This window comes from Aegilops tauschii, chromosome 4 (genome assembly GCF_002575655.3).
Source record: "Aegilops tauschii subsp. strangulata cultivar AL8/78 chromosome 4, Aet v6.0, whole genome shotgun sequence".
NCBI lineage: Eukaryota > Viridiplantae > Streptophyta > Magnoliopsida > Poales > Poaceae > Aegilops > Aegilops tauschii.
The window spans coordinates 516076507-516100517 of NC_053038.3; the positions used below are offsets into that span (position 1 = coordinate 516076507).

Genomic DNA, 24011 nt, shown 5'->3' on the forward strand with positions numbered 1-24011 from the left:
GAGGGGAGGGGGACACAAAGTAATACGGCAAAGCAATGCAATGACTTGTAATTTCACGTTTTCTTACCATTCATGCCCGTTTTAGAATCCTAATATGAATCAGAAGCGTGGTACACAAAGCCAGCCCTCTCCTACTTATGACCGCCCGTGCGATGCAGATACAGTAGATACGATGGACGTGGTACTGCGAATTTATAGCCACTACCCTAACAAACATATTATAGCCACTAATTAATGGTGCGTGCGGTGCAACCAACTTAGGGGGTGTTTGTTTCCAGGGACTTTTTTATGTAGGGACTAGAAAAAGTCCTTCTTAGAGACTTTTTTACCAAACGGGAGGGACTTTTTAGGGACTAAACTAGACATTTGAGACTAAATGAAGAAGACTCTTAAGGAGAGTCTTTTTTGGGACTTTTTGAGATTTTTCCAACAATGCCCCTCCATGCATCCATTGGCCCGCCATCTCATGGTGTTGTTTGATTGTTATTTTTCTATATACTAGCGGCAACATGATCATTTAATAACCTCTAGAAAGGGACTAGGGACTTTTTAGTCTCTGAAAACAAACAGGGAGGGACTTTTTAGGGACTAGGGACTTTTTAGTTGGGACTAGAAAAAGTCCTAAGACTTGTGAACCAAACAGGGCCTTAGAGCAAGTACAATAGCAAAGCTTATAGCCCATTTACATGGCAATTTTGCCTACGTGGAGGAGAAAGACATGAAAAAGTAAGGGGACTGGACTCCCATGCAAAGAGCCTGGCTATACGCGTGGTCCTAGCCAGATGCAATAAATGTGAAAAAAGAAGATGGGAAAAAGTACTAATTTTATAGCCAATCTTATAGCTAACCTTGTTGTATGAGTGACTATAAATGATATGGTAATACCTTATATAGCCAGCAGCAGCTGTATTATTAACCATGCTCTTACTTGTACTTGTGGTACTAACTGTCTGCCAATTTCGTGGATTCGATTCCATCGATCGAGAGCGACCCAAGAGAAAATACAAGTCTCTCTCCTCTCTTCTCTCCCTCGCAGAAAAAAGAGACGAGAAATCTCTGTCTCAATACTCTAATGTGGTACCAGTTCATGCTTCTGTATATTAGCTGGCGGCCTCGTGTTTTATCTTGTGTGTAAACGACAGATTTCTCTGTTTTTTTTGATGATGTCACGTATCCAAGCTCGGCTAAAGTGTAATTTTTTTGGCGGTTGGCTGAAACATATATCCTGCCAAGAAAGAGCAATACAACAGTGCGGACATAAAAAAACAAGAAAGAGTAACTTAGACTACTTGATAATAGATAATAACAGGTGGATGATAACATGCAAGCCTTCATTAATTGGGATATAGGTTCATTTTACCTCAGGTGTGTTATGTTATGGTAACATATTATGTTACCACAAGCAAGCATTTCTCTCATCATCAACTCCATGCCACATGAGCACATTTGCCTTGGGATGTGTTATGTTAGTGCCTAAGTTACTCCCACCACGACTAGCCTGACGAGAGTGGCGTGAACCCGCCGCTTGAAAATGCTTAGGCTGGCCGCTAACCAAACCATTGTATCACCGCAGCTTGATTACCTGGTCCGCTCCCCAAAGACAAAGGCAAGGGATACCATAGCACTAGGGAGTAAAATAATTGAGCGTGGTCATCATTTGGCGGGGCGGCGGTCGTCCGCTATATTTTGTAATCGTTCGCCTAGATAATGTCGTGACAATTAGCGTAGTAGCGTGGGAGTGGGAGGACCGGACCGGGAGGAGGAGGTCCCTTGAGTATCGTACAGCCAACCCAGACCACAACCCAAGATTACCCACAAACAACCCCCCCTCAGGAGAGAGAGAGAGAGAGAGAGAGAGAGAGTGAGAGCGTGCATCGCTCGGTCACTCCCTCAGCAGAGCAGCCCGCCGGCAGGACAGTAGCAGTAGGGAAGAAGTGAGGCGAGAGTGAGCGCATCCACACTCCACACCCCCTCCGATGTCCCTTTGCTCCCCAAGGGGAAAGGGAAAGAGTGAGACCCTCCCCCTCCGCCGCCCGATCTGCTGCCGCCACCTCCGCGCTCCTTCTTCTTCTTCGCCCAGGTAAATCAATCAAATCCTTCTTCTTCTTCTTCTGGGTGGCCGCCGCCGGGAGCTGCGGATTTGGGGGAGATTTGGGCGCAGGCGCAGGCAGACACACGAGACGCTTGCTTGCCTGGCCTTTCTTTCTCCCCACCAAACTTCCAAATCCAATGTGGCTTACCTTGTTTCATCTGGAGGAACGGCGGCGCCCATGCCGCTCTCCGTCCCGCGGAGACCTGAGCGAGCAGGCAGGGGGATCCGTTCCACGCCTCCTCCCAACCCCTCCCTCCCTCCCTCCCTCACTTCTCAACTCTCGCTACCTCTTCCCGCCTTCTCCTACCTTCTTGGTATGAATCCATTCCCATTCCGGCGAGATCTGCAGCTACACACCGCAGACCGCACCATGGTTCCAACCTCCCTCCCATCTCAACAAACCCACCCACATTGGTTTGGATTTGGGTTTGGAGATCCTAGTCCTAGGCAGCCAGCAGCTCCAACTTTCCCCTTCTTTTTTGCCTTTCAAAGCCAGGCACCAACCCATGTGATGTATGATGATGATGATGCTCTTGCTGCCTCTCCAATTCTTTTTTCTTTACTTCCCCCCCCCCCCCCCCCCCCCCCCCCCCCCCCCATGTTTTAATGCATATTTTGTTTGTCTTTTTATGCTTGTTCTTTTCCTTCCTTGCTGTTGGGATTGGGGGCTCCTCTCTCTCCCTCTCTCTGCATCTCTCAACAAGAAGAATGCATCTTCTATCAACATCACATCTCACATTTGTGCATAATAGTTCGCAACTGCTCTAATCTTACGTCTATGTCTTTGTGCAGGTTCCAACAATGGGGCACGACTCCGGCCTGAAGCGCCAGTCCCAGTCCCATTCCAGACTCAGGCCAGTCCCTGAACTTCCACAAACGCCTTGCCGTCCTGACAGAGCAAATGATAGGAGATACAGCCAGCTGAAATGCTCCGACGGTGACTCCGGAGAGCTCCGCCTGGGCGTGGGCGCCCACATCCCCAATTTCCACTGCAAGAGCCTGCCCACCAGAAGCCGGCTGACCAATGCAGAGGACATCGCCGTCGCCAAGCGCGGCTCCATGTACCAGAGCTCCAGCGAGATCACCAGGATAAGGAGGCTCCAGGAGGAGGGCAGGAGGAAGATCGACTCCGCGCCCAGCGGGGACGAGTTCCTCTCCTTCGACATCGTCAACGACGGCGAGGCCTCCTCCCGGCCGAGCACGAGCGGGAGCGGGGCGCACTACCTCTTCTCCCACCGCAGCCGGCGGTCGGAGGCCGCAAAGCCCTCCGTGGAGACCCGTAGGGTGAACCGGGCGCCCACCAAGGACTTTCTGGATTTGTCCTTCCGTGAGCTGCCTGATGAGGATTTTAAGCTTGGCCGGCCGCGGATGGACTGCACCCTGCTGAAGAATGATGATGCCGGTGATGCTTTCTTGGAGATATCCATTGAGGAAGAGGAGTCCACAGCAAGAGCCCCCTGCAGAAATGCAGCTCCCCATTTGCTGGATGGAAAGTCTGGTACAGGTGCAGAAGCAGATCGTCAGCTGAACTCCGGTGTATGTCCTGGTGAAAGTAACCACCATGGTGAGAGACAGAGGGTTCCAGCAAGTAATATTCCTGATAAGTCTGTGCCAGCAAAGAGCGAGAGCGCCCCTGATGGCACCAGTCCATCAGAATGTGTCAATCGCGGCACGGAGAACATCACTAAAGCAGCTCGATCAAGCCCTTTCAAGAAGATGCTGAGCCCGATCATGAAGTCCAAGTCTGTTAGAAGCAGCCCATCTCTTGCCGACAAGGAAGACTCCAACTCTGCAGCTGTGTCGGCAAGCAGCAAAAACTGCGCATCCCGCAAATCGTTGCTCAGTGATCTCTCAAGGACTGAGCGAAGCCAAGCATCATCCAATTGCCAGCCAAACGGAGAAAGTCGGCATATGACGGAGGCTTCTTTGTCACCTGCTCATCTTCGAGCAGTTCTTAAATGTGACTCCAGAAATGGTATTCCCTTTTATGACTTCTGTGTCGAGGGCCCGGAAGAATCCATCTCTGCTAGGTCCTGGGAGAGTGGGAGTGAACTGAGCCGGATTTACACTTTCCATAGCGGTGGTAAACGAGGAAGCACTGCTGGGAGGTCCTCCAAAGACGAACGCAGATGCCTGCCTCCAACTGTAGGCCAGATGCACGCTTCGTCCTATCTATGCTCTGAAGTTGGAAAAGATGGTCTTCTGAATAATTCTGTCAACACCGAGTTTGTTCTGTACGATATCGCTCACGCAAGGCGAAGTTTTGCCGCCGAGGAGAAGACTCATCAGTGTACAGAGCCCAGTCAGCCGAAATCCTGCGGCGTCGCTGATAAATCGGTCTCTGGTGAATATCCACAGAAGATTAGTCTGATTGACCACCAGCATGATGCAAGGAATAATCCAGAGGTATCGACATCTCGCCCATGGTCTGAAGAGGATCTCTATCCTCATTTGGAGATTGCAGCAACAGTCATTCAGATTCCATTTAATAAGGACAAGAAGTGTTCGTCCGCTGGTACTATCAAAGTGGTGACACCGAGTGGGCTGCATGGATTATCGAACGACAATGAATCCAGCCCATCATCCTTGCTAGAAAGATGGAGGTATGGTGGGGGGTGTGATTGTGGCGGATGGGACATGGCATGTCCACTTGTCATCCTCGAGAATGCTTATGATGATAACTGGGTCGATTCTGTGATGAAGGAAAGCAAGCATCCTATGGAGCTCCTTGTTCAGGTACACTACCATGCAATGCAACCCCTATGTATTGATGTATATTCCCATGTGTATTGATGTATACTTGCTCATTTACTTAGTACGATGTGCCGTTTTTGTTTCTGAGGATAGTGGTTCAGGTAGAATAAATTTTTATTGTCAGAAAGATAATACAAAACTGATCAAACATCTTGGAGAAGTAATTAATTAGCTCTGTTACTCAGGACAATCATCCTCATATCAACTCGTTTATTTAAAATAGGACTTGGTTTAGGCATACCTTTAGTTATTGGTCCTTTAGCATAAAATGCAACAATTTATGCCATTGGAAAGGGAAATATTTATTTTAAAGGTCAAATGCAGCTAGCTGATGCCTGAGAGCCTAAAACTTGTTGCTTCTAGTCTAATCTTATGCAGTAAATTGCCTGAGTTAGCTGTAATATATTCATCTTATTCCAAACAAGAGTAGCTGTCATGTGTGTCCATTTATTGTTCAAACAGGGTAGCAAAGAAGAGCTCCCTGCCCTTTCCATGAAAGCCGACGGGAAAGGGCAGCTGTTGGTGGATTTCCACGCGCGGCTATCAGCGTTACAGGCATTCTCAGCCTGCATCTCTCTGCTGCACTGCTCGGAGGCTTCGACGGCCGTCGTCATCGAGAAGGGCAAGCACAAGCTGTACTCCAGCTCGCTCAAGATGCTCCTTGAGGGGGAGGTGATGCAGCTGATCGAGGCGGTCACGGCAGAGGAGAAGAAGAAACTGAAGACGACGAAGCGAGAGAAGGCGCCTCCGTCTGTCGCGTTCGATCCGCGGCGCCCGCCCTTCTCCCCCCTGGGAAGAGTATAGGCTGAGGAATTCTCATTGTGTGTAACATTATCGGTCGTGATTCGGCTTGGTGTTCATATTCTTTTTGTGATAGAAAAGGGGGGTAAATTTACCTTGTTCATAGCTAGAGATGGATGATGAGGCTGCATGTACTAGTAGTAGTTGGCTAGTCTTTAGGTTGTAGGGAAGCAGCAGCAAGGCCATGAGTTGTTTGCTGAATGAAATGCAGAGCAGAGGAGGTTTGGTTGTACAAGAGCTGCAGCTCCATGTTCCAACAGAAAGAAGAATATATAAATAAATTTAGCTGGCCATTGCTTCTGTGCTCTTGGAAGCTCAGTGTTCTTTCTAGTAGTAGCACTGTGCAATTTGTGTTCATTCTGAGCCTGCATTGCTGCTCTGGCCAAGTTTTGAAGTTTTGAACTGAAGATGCATTGGAGGGAGCATGTACTACAGTGGTCTGGTTTTAACAAATGGTGGGATGGAGCAGGACTCGAGGTAGTAGGAGTTAAAATGTTGCCTGGATCTATCCATCCATCCTGGATGTTTATTTTTGTTTGCTGCATTGCAGAATCCTATGAGTTGACTGGCTGGAAGTGAAGAAAAAATGTTCAGAAACTTGGGGCTGCTTGCTTGGAGCCTGGGAGCAGCAACCATGGCAGTAAAAAGATGATTCCTCTGCACACACATCAAGCTTAGTACAATGCTTCCCAGAACTTGTTATGTTTCCAAGTACTGTACTACTTATTTTCTGGCAATCCCCTATCAGTTCTGGGGATGCTATTAGTAGACAAAAACTGTGATTAGGGTTACAGAGATGCTACTAGCATGGTTTATCTATCTATCTATCATGGCTGTCCCTGCCATGTGCCGTTGGTTCCTTGATGGCCAACAGTAGAGTGGCAGATGGAGGAAAAACACAAGAAAGAGTCGGTGGAGGGACCATGTTGGATCTTGACCCAGGCTTGGACTTGGACCAGAAGAGAAGAGAGATGAGACCACTGATCTTCTGCAACATGCCTGCTTTGCTTTGCTGCCTTGCCTGCTCTGCTGCAGCAGGCACTTCATTTTTCCTTTTCTTTTCCCTTCATGCAGGGGCAAGGGCAGCAGTGAACTTTTCACTCCACATGCCACTGGTCTGCTAAAGACTATGTATAGTCAGTGGTATCATGATGGGAGTGAGCTAATCAGGGAGCTAATTAGGTTCATGTGACCACCAAAGCTGGAGCCCTTGCCAAACCAGCCACATGCTTGCTTGACAAAAAGAGAGGATAAAGTGAACATTCTTCTCTCTGATGCTCTATCGAGCTTTTGCTGAATCAAAGCACAGAGCTAATTGAGGCTTAAAATGACATGGGTAGAGTAGACTGATTTTCGGCAATTTCATAGTAGCCAGTTAAAATGGAACTAACAAGGCCAAGGAAAGACAAGAGCACACCACTTCTGGCCTGAAGCTCCGTTGACATCGGTGAAATAACACCTCAGCGGCTTAGTTTGTTCATCGAAGCCGCCGCCAAGCAAAATTCTGCGCTGGAGAGGACCCTCCAGAGGACGAGCACCGTGAACCCGTAAACACAAGGATGAGAATCATGCGAGCGCAGAACTTTGGCTGTCGCGCTTTGGCCCTGCAAGCAAATGAGGCAATTCGAAACCAGTTTGGGTCAGTATCTGAGCATGGAAATATGAAGTCGACGTACGTATAGATAATGCCCTATCAATTGCAAACAGCTTAAGGAAAAACAGCAAAGTACTTACTCAAAATGAACTAGAATTACATTCTCTTTGTTGTCAGTTACAGCTTTGCAAGGAGTTTATGAATATTTTTTGTAATACAGAAATGCTGCCAGTTTCCTTTTATATACAGTTCTTTGTTTCTGTGTTGGCATTAGCAGCTACTGCTTAACCCAAAGATCCATTAAGTACAAAACATGCAAAACCGAATTGCGCAGTGTAAGGATGTGTGCGTGCACATAAATTCAGCAGTAAAATTTCCCCAAAGAAAAATCACTATATAGCATATTCAGCCAATTATTGGGGTACAGACACAAGCAAATTTCAGTGGACTATAGCATCTCATGTATTTCGTGCAAACCAAAGTAGATGGTACGGATGACATAGTACTCTAGTTAGAATGAGGGTCTAGTCCCATCTGGGCCCATTGAGTGACCAGCACAAAGACGGCAAACACATTGCCAAAACATATGGAGCATCATATTGGCCATTCCTTCAGGCTTCAGCTAACTAATAGATCAGGAGCCAGCTAAACTAAGTTAACCTAGATGAAAAGTTGGCACACATTCCAACCGGTCTAGAAATGTGCACAACATGAAAGACACTAACAGAACATAACTATAAAGATTCAGAGCACAATATAGGCACAAGGTGAACGGTCATGATCATGAGTTTAGGCTTCGTCTAAGTGTGCAAGGGTTAAAAAATACGTATATAGTTTCATCTAGGAGCATACTAATCATTTATGCAGCAGCAGAACCTTCTTACCAGAACTAAGATCAACATTGCATTCCACGGAAGGATGCGCCTTGAAGATGTCGTATATTTTCGAACACTGGTCGTTACTTGTTCTGACCTCATCAGACATCTGCACGGCCAATCTTTTAAGCGTTGGTGCGCATCTGATTATCACTTTCAGCAAATCAAACTCATGGTCCTCCCCTTCGAAGCCTTCCATTTCCACTTCTTCGAGATTGATCAAGGAGATATTTTTGCTTCTCCAGCTCTTCGGCTCATCGCAGGGACAATTTACCGGGCATTCTTCTTTGAACTAGAACAAATGTGGATTATTACAATTCATTTACTGATGGTTCAGAAATGAGACCATGTCTCAAGAATGCAAACATATTTTTTTTTGAACAAGCAGTACCATATATATTTGCAATATATTAACAGAGCAAAGTAGTATTACCTCTGATCTCTGTACGATGATCTTAAGCTTTCGTGTAGCAGAACGAATCGGATGCATCCCAAGTAGATGCAACGCAAATGCTCCAAAGACATGCCTCACAGATCTGACACGATGATCAAGCTCCATTGTCGTGAAATGTAGCTCCAAAACAGAGAAGTCAGTAACCAGATGTGTCTCTATTTCCTGCTCCAAGCTGAACTCTGCATCAGGATAACTAACTAGTCAAACCCTGCATCAGGATAACGGTAGTGTATCATGCATAGGTTTAATTTAGTCGGGTAATCAAGTCGATTGAGTATAGGACATGAGACATACACAAGGCCATATTTGCAGGGACAGGACATAAGCGTTGGAGAGCCGGCCGGTGTCGGTGAGCACCATGTCTTCATGGCTTTCTGCGGCATGTAAGCTCAGGTTTGAGAGGCTCCATGGACCAAGCCCACGAGTCAGCGAGGAATAGGAATATGAGCACTCCCAAGAGACCTTCTCCACAATTGGCGCGGCGATGGACACGGTGAGCTCGCTGTCGATGCTGAATGACATTGCCAAATTCTTGAGCATGGGGGGCCTCGACGCAGATACACTCTGTCCATTTGTTCAGGCTCTCCACAGCGAGCTCCTCCAACGACTCCGATTTGATGGTGATATTGCTGTTGAGGAACCCGTCGGGCGTCGGCCACCCTGAGCACCCGCAGGCACGGGCAGCGGTGGACCAGGTCGGCGAGGTCGACGCGGCAGCCGGAGAGGGACAGCCTCTGGAGCGCCGGGAACCTGCTGATGCGTGACAGCAAGAGGTGGAGGTAGTGCGCGGCGAGGTCGATGGAGGTGGCGCGGTGGAAGCGAGGCATCTCCACGTGGAAGAACTGGATGTCGCGTTGGAGGGCCAGGCGGAGCTCCGCCGGCGAGAGCCCCGCGGCGGCATGGAGCAGCGAAGAGACCAAGGAAGCCTCCCGCTCAAGCCCTGCGACGCGGATATCGAGGAGGGTCACCCCGGGGCCGGCCGCGGCTTGGAGCGAGGCGAGCGCGGGTAGGAGCGGGGCGGGCCGAGCGCGACGTCGCGGAAGACGAGGTCGGGGAGGCGGGTCCAGAGGCCGCGCCACCGGCGGGAGAGGAGGCCTGTGCGCGCGGCGGCGGGCGAGGACCTGGAGGAGCAGATCCTCCGGCAGGTCGCTGATGAGGTCGGCTCCTCCGCCGCCATGGCGGCGTGCGACATCCTCCATGGGAAACCCAACCCCGATTGCAGACGAGAGAGAGAGCCGATGTGTTTTTTTTTTACAGAAACCGTCCAAAACGCCAAGAATTTGAATATGCACAAAAAAAAGAGTGTTCGATGTTGTGTGAATACAGTATTTAAACTGAAAATATATGCATATGTAGTACTCCTTGCCAGATTAAAATTTCTCCGCTAAATTTGTATGTAGAACCAACATAAGCAATTACAATACCGAACATATATGTATCCAACGGTATTGAGTTGGCATTGTAAATATTGATAATTTTTTAAGAGGAAAATGGCTCTTGCCCCGGTTTCATTACTTAAAATGAAACCACAGAAATTCTCATTACAGCTCGCGGGAGGGTTTCTAGCGCCCTCCGGCATGAAATCCAACTAACTCCTGAACTCTTGCTAAAACCTCTTACAATCTCCAACTACTCAAATGTCTACTGACAGAAAATTAAAAGGCTAATGCCGAACATCATGAAGGTCTGGATCTGGTATCCATCTCTTTTTTCTTTTCATCCTGCCATGAGTAGCCCGCCCTCGATACCACACCATCCTTCTGCCTTCTTCTTCCGATAGTATTCCATCCACAGTTCATTCTTCCTCACCCTGGCTCTGGCCAAAGCAGCAGAGGCGGCTGCCTGGATAGTTCCCACAGAGATGATATTAGATTCTCCACGCGCTCTCTTGCAGCCTCTTTGCACAGGATCTTCCATTGGTTGCAGAAGCCTGCAATTCTCCTCAGGATCACCTGCACTCCCAACCATGGGGCATAAAAATTGATAATTTTTCCTATAAACTTAGCCAAGGTGTACAAAGTTCGACGTTGACTAGAATTTATATCCCTCTAATTTGTTAAAAAGCGAGTGTGTTCTTTTTTACAAAAGAAAAAAGATTGCCTAACCGAGAGTGTCCCACATGGTTTGTTGTTGCTTATGGAGCATGCAAATGGATACATACTACTATGCACGACATGTTCAAGATTCACAAGATGACAAGATAATTCACTTTCACATTTTTAAAAAATAAATTCAACATTGAAAAATAATAAACTCACCTACGAGCAAATTGATCACATGTACATATAGAGGTTGTCACGTTCTCCACAGGGATTCGGTTATGAGTACTCGAATGTTTTCACAGTTGAAGTGAGCAAACATATGTGGCGACAGAAAAATAATCTAACTAACATTGCTCGTTCCAACTATTTTTGTTCTTTTCGTGGTTTATTTAACTGGCAAACAACAAATCTCAACAAGCAACAGATACAAGAAGATACATCTCACATTTTAAGATCAATAAGTCATAGTACATGATATTAACATTTACAATAACGGATCTAATGATATTGATTTGGTATTGTAGATGTAATTAATTTTTTCTCTAAATTTGGTCAAAGTTTGACTTAAGATAAAGTTAATTATGCGGAGTAGAAAAAAAAAACTTACTTGTTTCCTACTTAATGTGATTAGGATTACAGAGATGCTACTAGAGTATGGTTTATCTATCACCATAGCTGTCCTTGCCATGTGGTCTTGGTTCCTTGATGGCCAAACAGTGGTAGAAGAGCAGATGGATGCTAGAGGAAAAAACAAAGAGTTGCTAGAGGGACCATGTTGGATCTTGACCCAGACTTGGGGCGCTTGGACTTGGACTAGAAGAGAAAGAGATGAGACCACTGATCCTCTGCAACATGCCTGCTTTGCTTTGCTGCCTTGCCTGCTGCAGCAGGCACTTCATTTTTCCTTTCCCTTCAAGCAGGGGCAAGAACATCATACTGGGTATTATGATGGCGATGGGAGTAACATGCAAAATAAAGAGAGGATAAAGTGAACATTCTTCTTCTCTGATGCTCTATTGGGCTTTTGCTGAAGAAAAGCACAGTGCTAATCGAGGCTTAACATTTTGACTGGCATATGGTGTGTACACTAAATCTTGGCAATTTCATGACAAAGCCAAGCTATGACACTGCTATTCTTTCTTCAAGGAAAGAGCAAGAGTACACCAAGTTATTAACAATGTCATATTATAGGCCAAGGTTTAATTAAGAGCAAGAGTACACCGATCCTAGCCTGTAGCCGCGTTGCACCGCTGAAAAAACACCTCAGCTGCTCATTTTTGTCCGTTGAAGGAAGCCACCTAGCAAAATTCTGAAACCGGATTGCGGAGTTGGTCATCATGGGAGAGGACCATCTTGTCGATGAGCACCGCCAATCCGTAAACGCAAGGATGAGAATCATTCCAATGCACAACTTTGGCTGTGGTGCTTTGACCCTGCAGGCAAATGAGGCAAAAGTAGAAACCAGTTTGGTTCAGTATCTCAGCATGGAAATATAGAGTCGACGCTTGTAGAGAATGCTATCAATAGCAAATAAAACTTTGCCAAGGAGTTTATGAATATTTAGTAGTAATACTGAAGAGCTGCCAGTTTTTCTTTTCATATACCCTTCTCTGTTTTTTGTCTGGCATTAACCCGATGGCCTATGAAAGTCAGTCAAAATGAGACACCTAACTGCTGTTAAACTAGAAACTTCTTTTAGCGGCTACAAAATACAACTGGTGCAAAATCGAATTGTGCAATGTAAGGATGTATGCACACAAATTCAGCAGTAAAATTTTCCCATAGAAAAACACTAATACAGCATGTTCAGCCTATTATTGGGGTACAGGAGCAAGCTAAACTAAGTTAACCTAGAGGAAAGGTTGGCATGTCAATGACGCACTCCAAGGATTCTGCAAATTTGCACAACACGAAAGAAACTGACAGAACAGAACTATAAAGGTTTCAGAGAAGAATATAGGCACAAGGCGAACACTGATAAAACGTGAGTTTACGACTAGAGGAAACTGTGCAAAGATAAAAGAGAATTAGTTCCATCTAGGAGCTTATACTAATCACTGATGCAGAACTTTCTTACCGGAACTAAGATAAACATTGCATTCCACAAAAGGATACGCCTTGAAGAAGTTGTGTGTTTTCAAACACCGATCATTACTTGTGCTGTCCTCATCACACATCCGCACGGACATTCTTTTAAGCATTGGTGCGCATCTGAATATCACTTTCAGGAAATCAAAATCATGATCCTCCCCTTCGAAGCCTTCGATTTCCACTTCTTCAAGATTGATCAACGAGATATTTTTTCTTCTCCAGTTCTTGGGCTTATCACAACGACAATTTACTGGGCATTCTTTTACCACCTAGAGAAAATGTGAATTAATACAATGTGTTTACGCACATAGAGTTTTCTTTTGTCTGAGCAATTATCATATGTATTTGAGATATATTATTAAAGGAGCAAAGGATTACATCTGATCTAAGTAAGACGATCCTAAGCTTTCGTGTAGCGGTACGAATCCGATGCATCCCAAGTAGACGCACCACACATCCTCCAAAAGCATGCTTGGCTGGTATACCGAAATGAAACTCAGTTGTCGAGAAATGCAGCTCCAAAACAGAGAAGCCGGTTACAACAAGTGTCTCTATCTTTTCGGCAACTTCGAGCTCTGCGTCAGGTTTAGCAGTCCAACCCTGCAAAAAGGAATGGCAGTCTATCATGCAGAAGTTCCATTTAGTTGGAAGATCGAATCAACTGAGTAGGGCATGAGACATACAGGTGAACCCGACAAATGCAGGGACAGGACATACACGTTAGACAACGGCAAACGGGCGTCGTCTCCGGTGCCGGTCTCCGTGAGCAACCGCTGTCCCTCGGCCTCTGCGGTATGCAAGGTCATCATGGAGAGTCCCCAACAAGAAATCTCTTCGGTCTCGATGGTATAGTAGCACTCCAACCCAACGAGACCTTCTTCACAGTTGGTGCCACTATGGACACCCTGAGCTCATTGATGGTGTGGAAGGACACCGTCAATTGCTTCAGCATGGGGGCCTCAATGTGGATGCATCTTGTCCATTTGGACCGACTCCGCACTTGCAGCTCCTCCAACGACTCCGATTTGATGGTGATGTCGCCGGCGGAGTGGTAGCAGTCGTTGGCCACCCTGAGCACCCGCAGGCGTGGGCAGCGGAGGACAAAGTCGGCGAGGTCGAGGTCGAAGCGAGGCAGGTCTACGTCGGTGACGAGCATGTCTCGCGGCAGGGCGAAGTGGAACTCGGCCGGCGACTTTTAATTTTTATGATATTTTCCCAAATTTATGATCATTTTTATAAATTATGATTCCTTTTCAAATCCATAAACATTTTGTAATTCCACCAAAATTTTCAAAATTAAGAAACCTAACATGTTTATTTTCGGGGAAGGTTGACCATCGGCAATAGAAAAGAAGCGAAAAAGAAGACAACAAGAAGCAAGCAGATGGGCAAACGAGTGTATGAGCCAGTGCGTGGGTGGGACACCGGGCCGCAGCCTAGATGGGCGCACCCCCGCAGCCTAGATGGGCAAATGAGTTTACAGATTTTTATAAATTATGATTCCTTTTCAAATCCATAAACACTTTGATGCTTAAGGGGAGATTATGAGGTATGCACAAATTCTATTTTGCGCTTAAGCGTTAAATGGTGTGTTAATGGTATGCGTAGGTTTCCTATTGGTAGGCTCATATAAGTTTTTTCTTTGGGTTTTTTCTTTTGGATTCTATTTTTAATTTTTCACTATTTGCGGCTTCATTTTTTAGAAAAATTGTGGAATTTTTTGAAATGCATGAATTGTTTTTCAAATCCTTGAGTTTTAAATTTCCTGAACATTTTTAAAAGCACAAAATTTAATTAAAACTGTGTTTTCTTTTTCAAATTCATGAACTTTTAAAAAAGTCATGAACTTACTTTAAAATTTATAGACTTTTTTCAAATCTGTAAACAAATTTAATTTCACGAAATTATTCAAAGTTAGAAGACCCGTCTTTTCTTCCCGGGAAAGCTGACCAATAGCAATAGAAAACGAGCAAAAAAAAAAGAGATTAGTGAGTTGGCTCGTGGGCGAGACGCTGGGTGTGGCCTTAACACACCCCTTTTGCGCTATACCATTCAACACTTTTTTCAGGCTAGTGCACAAAGCAGAATTAAATGGTCCCAAATTAAGTACTCCCAAGAAAGAAAACCACCGTGTCCAATCAATTTCATATAAATATTTCCAACCAAAGACCTGAGAAGTAAATGCCAGTGACCAACATAAATGTTTGGTATAGCTACAGAGCACAACACCACATTATTAGTTTGAAAGAAAAATGATGACAATTAAACGTCTCGCGGCTCCTCCTTGCTTGCCTCATCGACTGCAAACGCTGCGTTGAAAGGTTGATCGGCCTGCATGGGCCAAGCTGCCAGTGGCACAGCAGCCGTGACGCTCTCCAGCACCGAGTTCCACCCGCAGTGACTCAGAAACCCTCTCACGCAAAATCCCCAATTGATCCACCCACTCCCTCACCACTAAGCCTCTGTCCTTGGTACGGTTTCTCTAGGCCTTGGAAGGTGTTGACGATCAGGCCATGGCCCTCCTCTATGGCCTTCGCCAGCTTGCCGTGCACAGCTCCATCATGGGCGCAACCGACGACGGATCGCCCAAGGGCGCCATCATGTCCTCCAACGTGAGCTTGATGTGCGGGAACTCAGGCACCGTGAACGTCGCCGGATTGCCGTCGCCGTCGACGTCGGCGTGCTGCAGCGCCGGGAACGGGTCGTGGCTGATGCGCAGCTCCCGCAGTACCTGTGTGAACGCCGAGATGCCTAAGAACGACACCTTCGGCTTCGGGACGCCGAGCGTGGCCGCCGACGCGTTCGTCCAGTACAGGAACGCGTCGGCGACGAGGAGGCTGGCCGGAGGCTCCATGGCGGCGAGCGACGCCTCGAGCTGTGGCTGGAGCAGCGAAGGCGGCTAAGGAGGCCATGGACGTGAGCCCCTCGGCGCTCTCCACCCCAGGCGGGATTCCCGAGACGTCGGCGGGGAACGCGAGCTCGACGACGGCCGTGTCGTCGGCGCCGGACAGTCCCTCGCGGACGAAGGCGGCGTTGCCATGGGTTGTGAAGAAGGTGACGGTGGCGAGGCGGCGACGACGGAGGTGGTGTGGCCCTTGGCCATGAAGGGGAAGATTGCTATGTGAGGGAGGACATGGGATTCTGTAGAGGAAGAAGCAAAAGCCATCGCAGTGGAGTGGAGTGGAGGATGCAACGCGCGACTAGTCGATCAGATAGGTTTTCTGCGTTTGATTCATGGTTAGCAGAAAGCGCAATTTATAGGGGATGGCAAATATACAGTGTAAACTTTCGTCAAGGCTGCTCAATCATGGAGCTGGATTAGATATCCTTAAACCAAGTATATATACCAAAGAAGTGAGAGTAAAGAGATGTAAGGCATCAAACTTTTGTTCTCAATTTGTTTAGAACGACTGCATTTCACTGATGGCCACTGCTTATATAAATAAAAATGAGACTAGTCGTCTGTATATCGGGTAGAATATATTCGGATGTTGGGAACACAAAGCTATATATCGCATCAGCTTCCAGAGAAAGGCATGGAAAATGGATGTGGGGGGGACACAGGGAGCATCTTTTGTCATCTTGAAGATACCAATATAAGCATGGAGAGAGCTGTATTATGGGAATAGTGCAGTAGTCCAGTGATCACCCAAAATAGTACAAACTAGTAATATATGGCAGCAGTGCTAACTGACGCTCACCTTTTCATGGAGATAGAGGACCAGGGAGACGACCAAAACCCTAGCCACCGCCCCATCTACTCCCTTCGTGGCCACTGTCGGGGCGTGTCACTGGGTAAAGCCCATGTGCCGGCGGCATCATCGGGGAGGTCCTGATGGGGGCGGTCTGCTTGTGGAGGAGTTGGAGGGCAGCTGCGGGAAGGTGAAGAAGATGTGTGTTCGAGTTGCGGTCTTCCTCGGGCAGTGCTCCACGGTGGCGTTTGCGATCCAGCACAACGATCTTCAATCACTACTAGGAAAAAGGCTACTAGTAGCGTTGGTTTTTTGGTTAGTAGTAGCGCAGGTCACCGCGCTACTACTATCGCGCTACTGCTAAGAAGTTAGTAGTAGCGCTGGTCCACCCGCGCTACTACTATTTGAACCCGCGCTAGTATACCAGGCGCTACTACTATGCTAGATACTAGTAGCGTGTAGTTTCCCCCCAGTGCTACTACTAACAAATTATGAATTAAAAAAAAATTACATGCATTATCTCTACTCTTATAAAAAGCAAAGTTGATGATGATGGTGTGCCTGCCATCCTACAATATAGGCCGTCCGATCTATATCTAACGGATATGAAGGAAACTATGACAATTTACCCGCACTCCTCTCCACATTTGCATACGGCCTTCCCTCGTTCATCATTTTCTCCCACAAGATAAACTACTCATACAAATGCATCTTCATGTTCCGTGCTCATAAGGTATACACTGCTCCAATCAATTGTATAATTATGAGAACTGAGATACTTAAGGTCATCACAGCACCTAAAATCCATCAATGGCAGCACTAGATATTTATTTGATCCTTGTTCTAACTAAACGACAATTAACAGGATATGAATCATTGGCATTGAAAACAGAATGAAGGAAGGGGGATAATTACACAGACCTGCATGGTCTTGCCGAGACCCATGTCATCCCCAAGGATACCTCCAGTTCCCCTGCTTGATTTCTTTCCTGACCGCCGCCGTGGCTTTGTTGTTACCCTTGTCGGCAGACTCCTCCTGAGCAGTAAGATCGGTTAAGGCAGAGGTGAATGGTGAATCTAGGAATTGTGGTTTTGATGTTCCCCTTCTCCGGCTTAATTTCCTTGCTGACCATCACCGTGGCTTTGATGTTCCCCTTCTCGACGGACTCCTCTTCCTGACCACCACCATCGGCGAAGGCAGAGGAGGCGAATGATGGGCCGCAGAGAAGGTGAGGAGGGGCTGGGGCGGCGGCGCTGGAGGGAGAGGAGGCCGCCGGCATGGGGTTGGGGTTGGGGCAGCGGCGGGGTTGTGGTTGGGGGTCGCCGGCGGAGCTGCTGGAAAGAAGGAGAGAAGGAGGACGCCGGGGTGGCTGGTGAGGAGGAGGTCGCCGGCGAGGGGCTGGGGAAGAGGTGATCGGCGGTGGGTTTGGGTGGAAGGGGGGAGACAGAGAGGAGAGCGGCGGGGTTGGTGGGGTGTAGGGAGAGGGGAGAGAACCCACACTTAGAGCATCTCCAACAGGCACCCAAAAAGAGCACCGCGCACCAAAAATTCGTTTTTTTGGGCGCCCAACAGCTCCAGCAGAAGCTGTAGCGCTAAAAAGTTTTGGGCGCGCGCTGAAAAACGCTATCGCGCGCAGCATATTTTGGGCCTCGGATTGGGCGCGCTTCACAATTTGCACTGTCTGCTTTTTGGGCGCTCGTCTTTGGGCGTCTGTTAAAGCAATGTTGGTCCCATCGCACTAAAAGTGCTAAAGTGGCGCGCTATAACTTTTATTGGGTGCGAGATTTTTGTGCGGCCGTTGGAGATGCTCTTAAGTTGCGGTGAGGTGCGGTGCGGTGCGACTAGTTGTAGCGCGGGGCACGGGTGCCGCGCTGCTACTAAGTGGGGTACACTATTTGATTCAGTCTGACCATAGTAGTAGCGTGGGAACATTAGACCCGCGCTACTACTATTCGTTAGTTGTAGCGCGGTTTTTATCCCCCTCGCTACTACTAATGCCCTGTCCTGGGGACACTTAGTAGTAGCATGGGAACGGTGGACCCACGCTACTACTATTTTTTACTAGTAGCGCAGTGTTTTTACCAATGCTACTACTAAGTAGTAATAGCGCGGGCCATATAACCCATGCTACTAGTAAGCGGCTGTCTATAGGGGTTTTCCTAGTAGTGAATGGGGACCCGGCCTGAGGGAGTCGATGCATGGTTTTGTATTACGTCCAGCTCGACATCAAACCCAGACATGTTGTGCAGCGTCATGGGTGACTTTTTTCAGTTATTCTTTAGGGAGTTTTCGAGTTTGGTTTGGGGCAGCAAAGCGGCGGTATTGTTTCAGTGTAGGAATAATATTCTCCCCACTCTTTCCCCTTCTATTGTTGTGCTTATCGCCGGAGGGGGCATGTGGAGCCGTGACTTTGGCGGGGGCGTGTGGAGCTATGTCGCTAATAGCAATAGGTCATACAATTATTTTGATGGAACCAATAGGTCGTGCATAATTTAATATGGTCTGTCTAGGGAACATCTAGATGTGCCATAGTTATGGCACATCTAAGTGACTCAATCAAACTAGAAAAAAGAAAAAAGATATTAGAAAATGCTTGCATGAATCTTAGCGTAAAATCAATGACATATGACTTGTACTAGAAGGGTGGGACGCGCTTTGCTGCGTCTGTTGTCAGGTATCTTATAAAAAATACTCTCCTTGTTTCAAAATACAAGGTGTATTACATTTTGAAAAGTCAAACCTTTTTTAAGTTTGATCAAATTTGTAGATAAATATATCAAAATTCATAATATCAAATCGGTATAATTAGATTCATCATGAAATAAATTTCTATTTTCTTATTTATATTGTGGATGTCGATATTTTTGGCTCTAAACTTGGTCAAAGTTAAAGGAATTTAACTTTCCAAAAAACTAATACCCTTTATATTTTCAAATTGATGGAATATTTAGCTCGGCGGGGCGGGGAGATGATGGAGTGCTTTTTTATAACACAGTGATTGGGTGGGCCTTTCGCGTTGTGTTCCTGTGTTATCCTGTAATAAACACATATTTATGTGGGGAAATTTCTGCCTCAATAACTGCATGTACTATATTGGTCCTACAATATCAGATGTGGTGTTTCTTTTTTCTAGGTGGTGGGAGGATGCGCGAGATTGATATGTTTCTATAGGCCGATTACTGCTGATTGATTTGGAAAATTATTGGGCCAATCAAAATCGTAAATCAAATCTAAAATTGAATACCCTACTCGAATGAAAGAGCTTCAAAACTAGGGAATACAGTGAATTAAAATAATTGAATGGGCGAGCACCTCAAGAAATTGTTGACCCGGTCAAAATCAAGTGACCAAATTATAAATAGAAGACATCAATTAATTGTGAGGCCTTAAAAATTAGGAAGGATAATGTATAGTCCAAAAGAAATGAATGAAAGAGCTTTGAGAAATTGTTGACCCGGTCAAAATCAGGTGACCCAATTTCAATTGGAGACCTCCATTGATTTGTGGCCTTAAAAATTAGTAAGCTTTGTATTGTTGACCCGGCCAAAATTGGGCTAAACAATTTGTAAATCGAAGACATCAATTAGAGAGGTTTGAGAAATTGTTGACCCGGTCAAAATCGGCTGATCCAATCTCAAATGGAGACCTCAATTGAATGTGATCTCTTTAAAATTAGAGAGCTTAGTGTTATAGAGGATAACTCACTTTGATTTATTTACATCAATCCAAAAACTTACAGCGCAACCTCCTGGTATTTTCCCCCGCAAAAAGAAAGACTTCCTGGTGTTTTCAGGAAGCAATCTCGGTGTCATTTACATGCCTATCTTGTAATCTACGGAACAATTAAACCCATTAGGCTACGCGTGAAGGGTGAGCAACCAGCTATGCCACGTGGCACAAACTGGTTGGCTGCGGTGAATTTTTTTTGGGATATTATTTTTAGATGGAGGTGAGGAATTTTTTAAAATGTTTTTTCTCTTTTTAGATGGAGGTGATGAGTCCACATATTTTTTAAAATGAAGGACTACGCAAAGTGGCGCTCGCTGGTAGGCTGCGTTGGTGATTTTTTTCTTCTTTTTCTAGATGGAGGTGAGGATTTTTTAAAAATATTTTTCTAGATGGAAGTGAGGACTACATGATTTTTTAAAATAAAAACATGCACGTAACTTCCTCTCAAGCGGCGCCACCGGGTGGCGCCCCAACCACTAGTCATGGTAATATAGATCACACCATAATATAGAAGGCTGTAAAACAGTCATGTAATTACCGTGTTTCAGGAAGTAATCGCAACAGTATAAATCACGGCGACAACTGCCTATTTCTTCATTCTCGGAGCAATCAGGGTAATATACAACGTGGCAATGCAAATATGATTTGACTACAACAAATGCATATGGTCATTTGGAGAATCTCATCATGCACTCACTTTGGTCTGCAAGGGCACGTGGTGGCGAGTGGCATGGTGGTGCATGGCGACGCACAACCATTGCCGCGAGATGGAGGACGTATATATGTATGTGCGCCGCGGACGGTGCCGTTCTTTGTGGGCGTGCTTCTGCACCTGCTCGTCAGGCCCCGCGACCTCGACGCCGATGCGCTCTTGCTGCAGCATTCCTCTTCATAGTGTACGACGGCAATGGCTACGCCTAGGTGTGTCGGGAATGGTACCGATTCATCAGCCAAGGCGAGCACTGATCTCACGAGCCGTATCTTCCGTTTCCTGTCGGGAGAGGGTCCAGGTTCATCATGAGAAAAGGAGCCGGGAGAACATTAAGGATCTAGAGGAGACCCACTGCTTCCACTTCTCATATTTTTCAGTTCTTTGGTCTGAGAAAAGGACCATGGCTCTCCACCACTTCTGCTAAGGACTTGCATTGTGCAGTTCGTAGCTTATATGAAGATCAAAATTTGCCCAGAAGCACCCTTGTTTGTTTGATCCGCTTTACGATATTAGCAAGGAGCATGAATTGCTAGCTTTGTAATGTGTGCAAGAAATTTGTATGTCAAACTGTGTGTATGTACAGATGAATAAATTTTTATTTTGTTCGGTATGTGGTGCGTTCACAAATTATGCAATTGTTTCTTTAGGATCATGATAATTAGCTTTTCTATTAGCTCAGGAGCTTTGACCTCACTAAAGCATTACATCTCCGGTCAGAACTTTAAAAGGGGTTTTTCTATTAAAAAAGATATCATTGCACGTGGATTTGTTGGACTTTGCTATTTGACATGTTGGAGTTACTTCCACTTTGTCACGACAATTATTAGGGTACCTGGCTGTCCACGCTTCGTGGGTGGACCTAGTGATTTTGCAGCAGACCTGGGACATTATTTTACCTTTCATGCGAGACTGACCAGTGACCGGTCGACTGAAAACGCATTTTGAGTCAGTCGATCGTTTTCAGCTGTCCGATGCAGATCCAACAAACTAGATGCGTTCTTTTACCTTCAGCTGGTATTGTTTCTCTTCTTTCCCTCACAATCACCGATCCAGCCCAGGCCTAACCGCTGCCTCCGTTGACCGCGGCTGGCGGCGCTCCCGCGACCGCCTCGTTGCCCCACCCTCCCCTGAACCGCCGTGCCTCTAACCCTGACGACCACCTTTTTTCCCGTTGAACCTGCATCACCCCTACACCCCTAAGATAGATTATCGAGCCGCCTGCCACCCTAAAATTGATCATGGGGTCATCCGCCACCCTAAGATAGACCCGGAGGGCTTCTCCGGCGAGCTCCTTTCTTCCCTCTGGTTGTTCCTTCCTTCATGCAAGAATCGACTGACCTAAATTCTAAAATCAGATGACTTATATGTTATTTGTGTTTTTCTGGCAACTTGCGGCTGTGATTTGCATGCAATCCTATCCATGTGAGCACATTCGGCTGACATATAATTAATCTCAAAATTGACGAAGCCGCCATAGACGTCTTCGTAGTCGACAGGAGCGTCTTCTCCCACTAAACACATATTGTTGGAAGACCTGAAATAAATCCTGTGTACCGCTGCGCGCTGGGCGGCAGCTTTGCGAGGCCTTGCGTCCTTGCTCCATGCAGTGCCTCGACACCAGTCGGACACAACAACCATCGTATCCGAACATGGTGTACAGTAAGCCAGCGGGCGCGACGGACGGATGCTCTCGAATCCCCTGGGCGACGTCGCGGCCTGTCATTCTTCTTCGGGCCCCGTGAGATCGCGGGGCTGCGGCAGTGTACGCTGCCGCACATGAGCAGGAGCTCTCGATTCGAGCTGGTGGAGGCGTGCATCTAGCTGTGCTGCATGGCTGCGCTCTTTTTTCTTTTTTCTTTTTGCACAAGAATGGTTGCGCTCTAACCCCACTGAATTAAAAATATGAAATTTGATTCTCAGGCAAATTTTGGAATAAGAGATAAATAAGCAATTGTTCTTTCGGTGGGGCGTCAACGAGGAAGTGCGCCTGTCATTCATGGTGAACTTGCGTGGCCACCGGGATGTGCCGTTCCTAGAGGGCTTACACGAGAACGCGTTCGCCTACTCCGTCACGACCACCATGGTCGTGACGTACGACCACGTGTTGTCGGTGGCAGATCTGCTCCGGAGCCGGCCCCTATTCGCGCTGTCTCGGACGTACATCATTTCATAAGTGAGCTACGTTAGGCTCACGAGCATGGAGGATGCCGTGTACGGCGGGCTGACCAACGGGCAGCGAGGGGTCGACTGGCTTGACCAGCTATTTCTCCATTCCAAGAACGACAAAGGGTGAGGAGGGCATCATGCTGTCCAGCCTGCCCTAGGACGCCATGGAGAAGTCGCCCAACCCTCTCGTGCCTCGAGCCCATCCAACCTCCATGTTGACCACATGTCCTCTAGGCCACCGGCGCCCGTTGAAGACGATGCCAGGAGGAACTCCAGCTCTCCATCGCCCCACCTTCATGTGAACTACAGGACGACGCTTGCACGGCGGCTGCCTCACCCTCTTCTCTCTTGGCCATGCACCATTGGTATGGGTGCACCAACAAGACACAATTTATGACCACACACTGGCATGGGATCTTCTCGGCGGCACATGTAGGTCGATGTTGTGCGTGTTGTTCGTGACCAGATTGTCGTCGTGGGTTCATCGCGGGATGCGTCCCCATGCGTCGCGAGCACGGCTCCAGGATTCCAGGGCCGAAGTAGGAGTCGTTGTAGGCTACGGGGAGCGGGTTGCCTGGAGCATGGCCGTACTTGAAGGATACTGCCAGAGCACATGTGCTGATGGAACCGGTGAGCAACACGCTGGACGTTGTCGAGCCACGGCCTAGGCCTCAAAGGCCGGAGCCCGTGAGCGTCATCCAGGAGGTCGTCGTGGGCCTCGTCCTTTGGACCCTCTCAAATTGAAACATAACCTAAGCAAAAGACAAACATAAAGATGACAACGCACATGTTGAAACATATGTAGCATCACAATGAGCATTCATACAATAAAAGAAAAGGAGAAGATCAAGCTAATTACATTAATTTGACATACAATGAATAATTGATATGTTAATGGCATATATACTCAAAATGACACCTCCTCCCGAGGGCGACTCGGGGGCGACATAGGGTTCCCTCGCGCCGCCACCTCCTCCTCGCCGCTGCCGGAGGCGGTCGCCGGGGCCC

The 24011-nt window shown here is 47.1% G+C and overlaps 2 protein-coding genes and 1 pseudogene across 2 annotated transcripts; 1 reads left to right on the forward strand and 2 right to left on the reverse strand.

Moving 5' to 3' along the window:
* Positions 1 to 2074: 2074 nt before the first annotated feature.
* Positions 2075 to 12516, reverse strand: LOC120962642 (uncharacterized). Its single transcript, XM_073497202.1, has 3 exons — positions 8550 to 12516; positions 8126 to 8408; positions 2075 to 7251 (listed from the first exon to the last, which is right to left on the reverse strand). The coding sequence occupies exon 1, from the start codon at positions 9767 to 9769 to the stop codon at positions 8996 to 8998; it is 774 nt and encodes a 257-aa protein (XP_073353303.1). The 5' UTR covers positions 9770 to 12516; the 3' UTR covers positions 2075 to 7251; positions 8126 to 8408; positions 8550 to 8995.
* LOC109762636 (uncharacterized) lies at positions 2894 to 5947 on the forward strand. The gene is made up of 2 exons (XM_020321506.4): positions 2894 to 4828; positions 5309 to 5947. The coding sequence occupies exons 1-2, from the start codon at positions 2894 to 2896 to the stop codon at positions 5648 to 5650; spliced, it is 2277 nt and encodes a 758-aa protein (XP_020177095.1). The 3' UTR covers positions 5651 to 5947.
* Positions 12517 to 14298: 1782 nt separating the features above from the next.
* LOC109762620 (UDP-glycosyltransferase 90A1-like) lies at positions 14299 to 16000 on the reverse strand (annotated as a pseudogene).
* Between the last annotated feature and the right edge of the window lie 8011 nt (positions 16001 to 24011).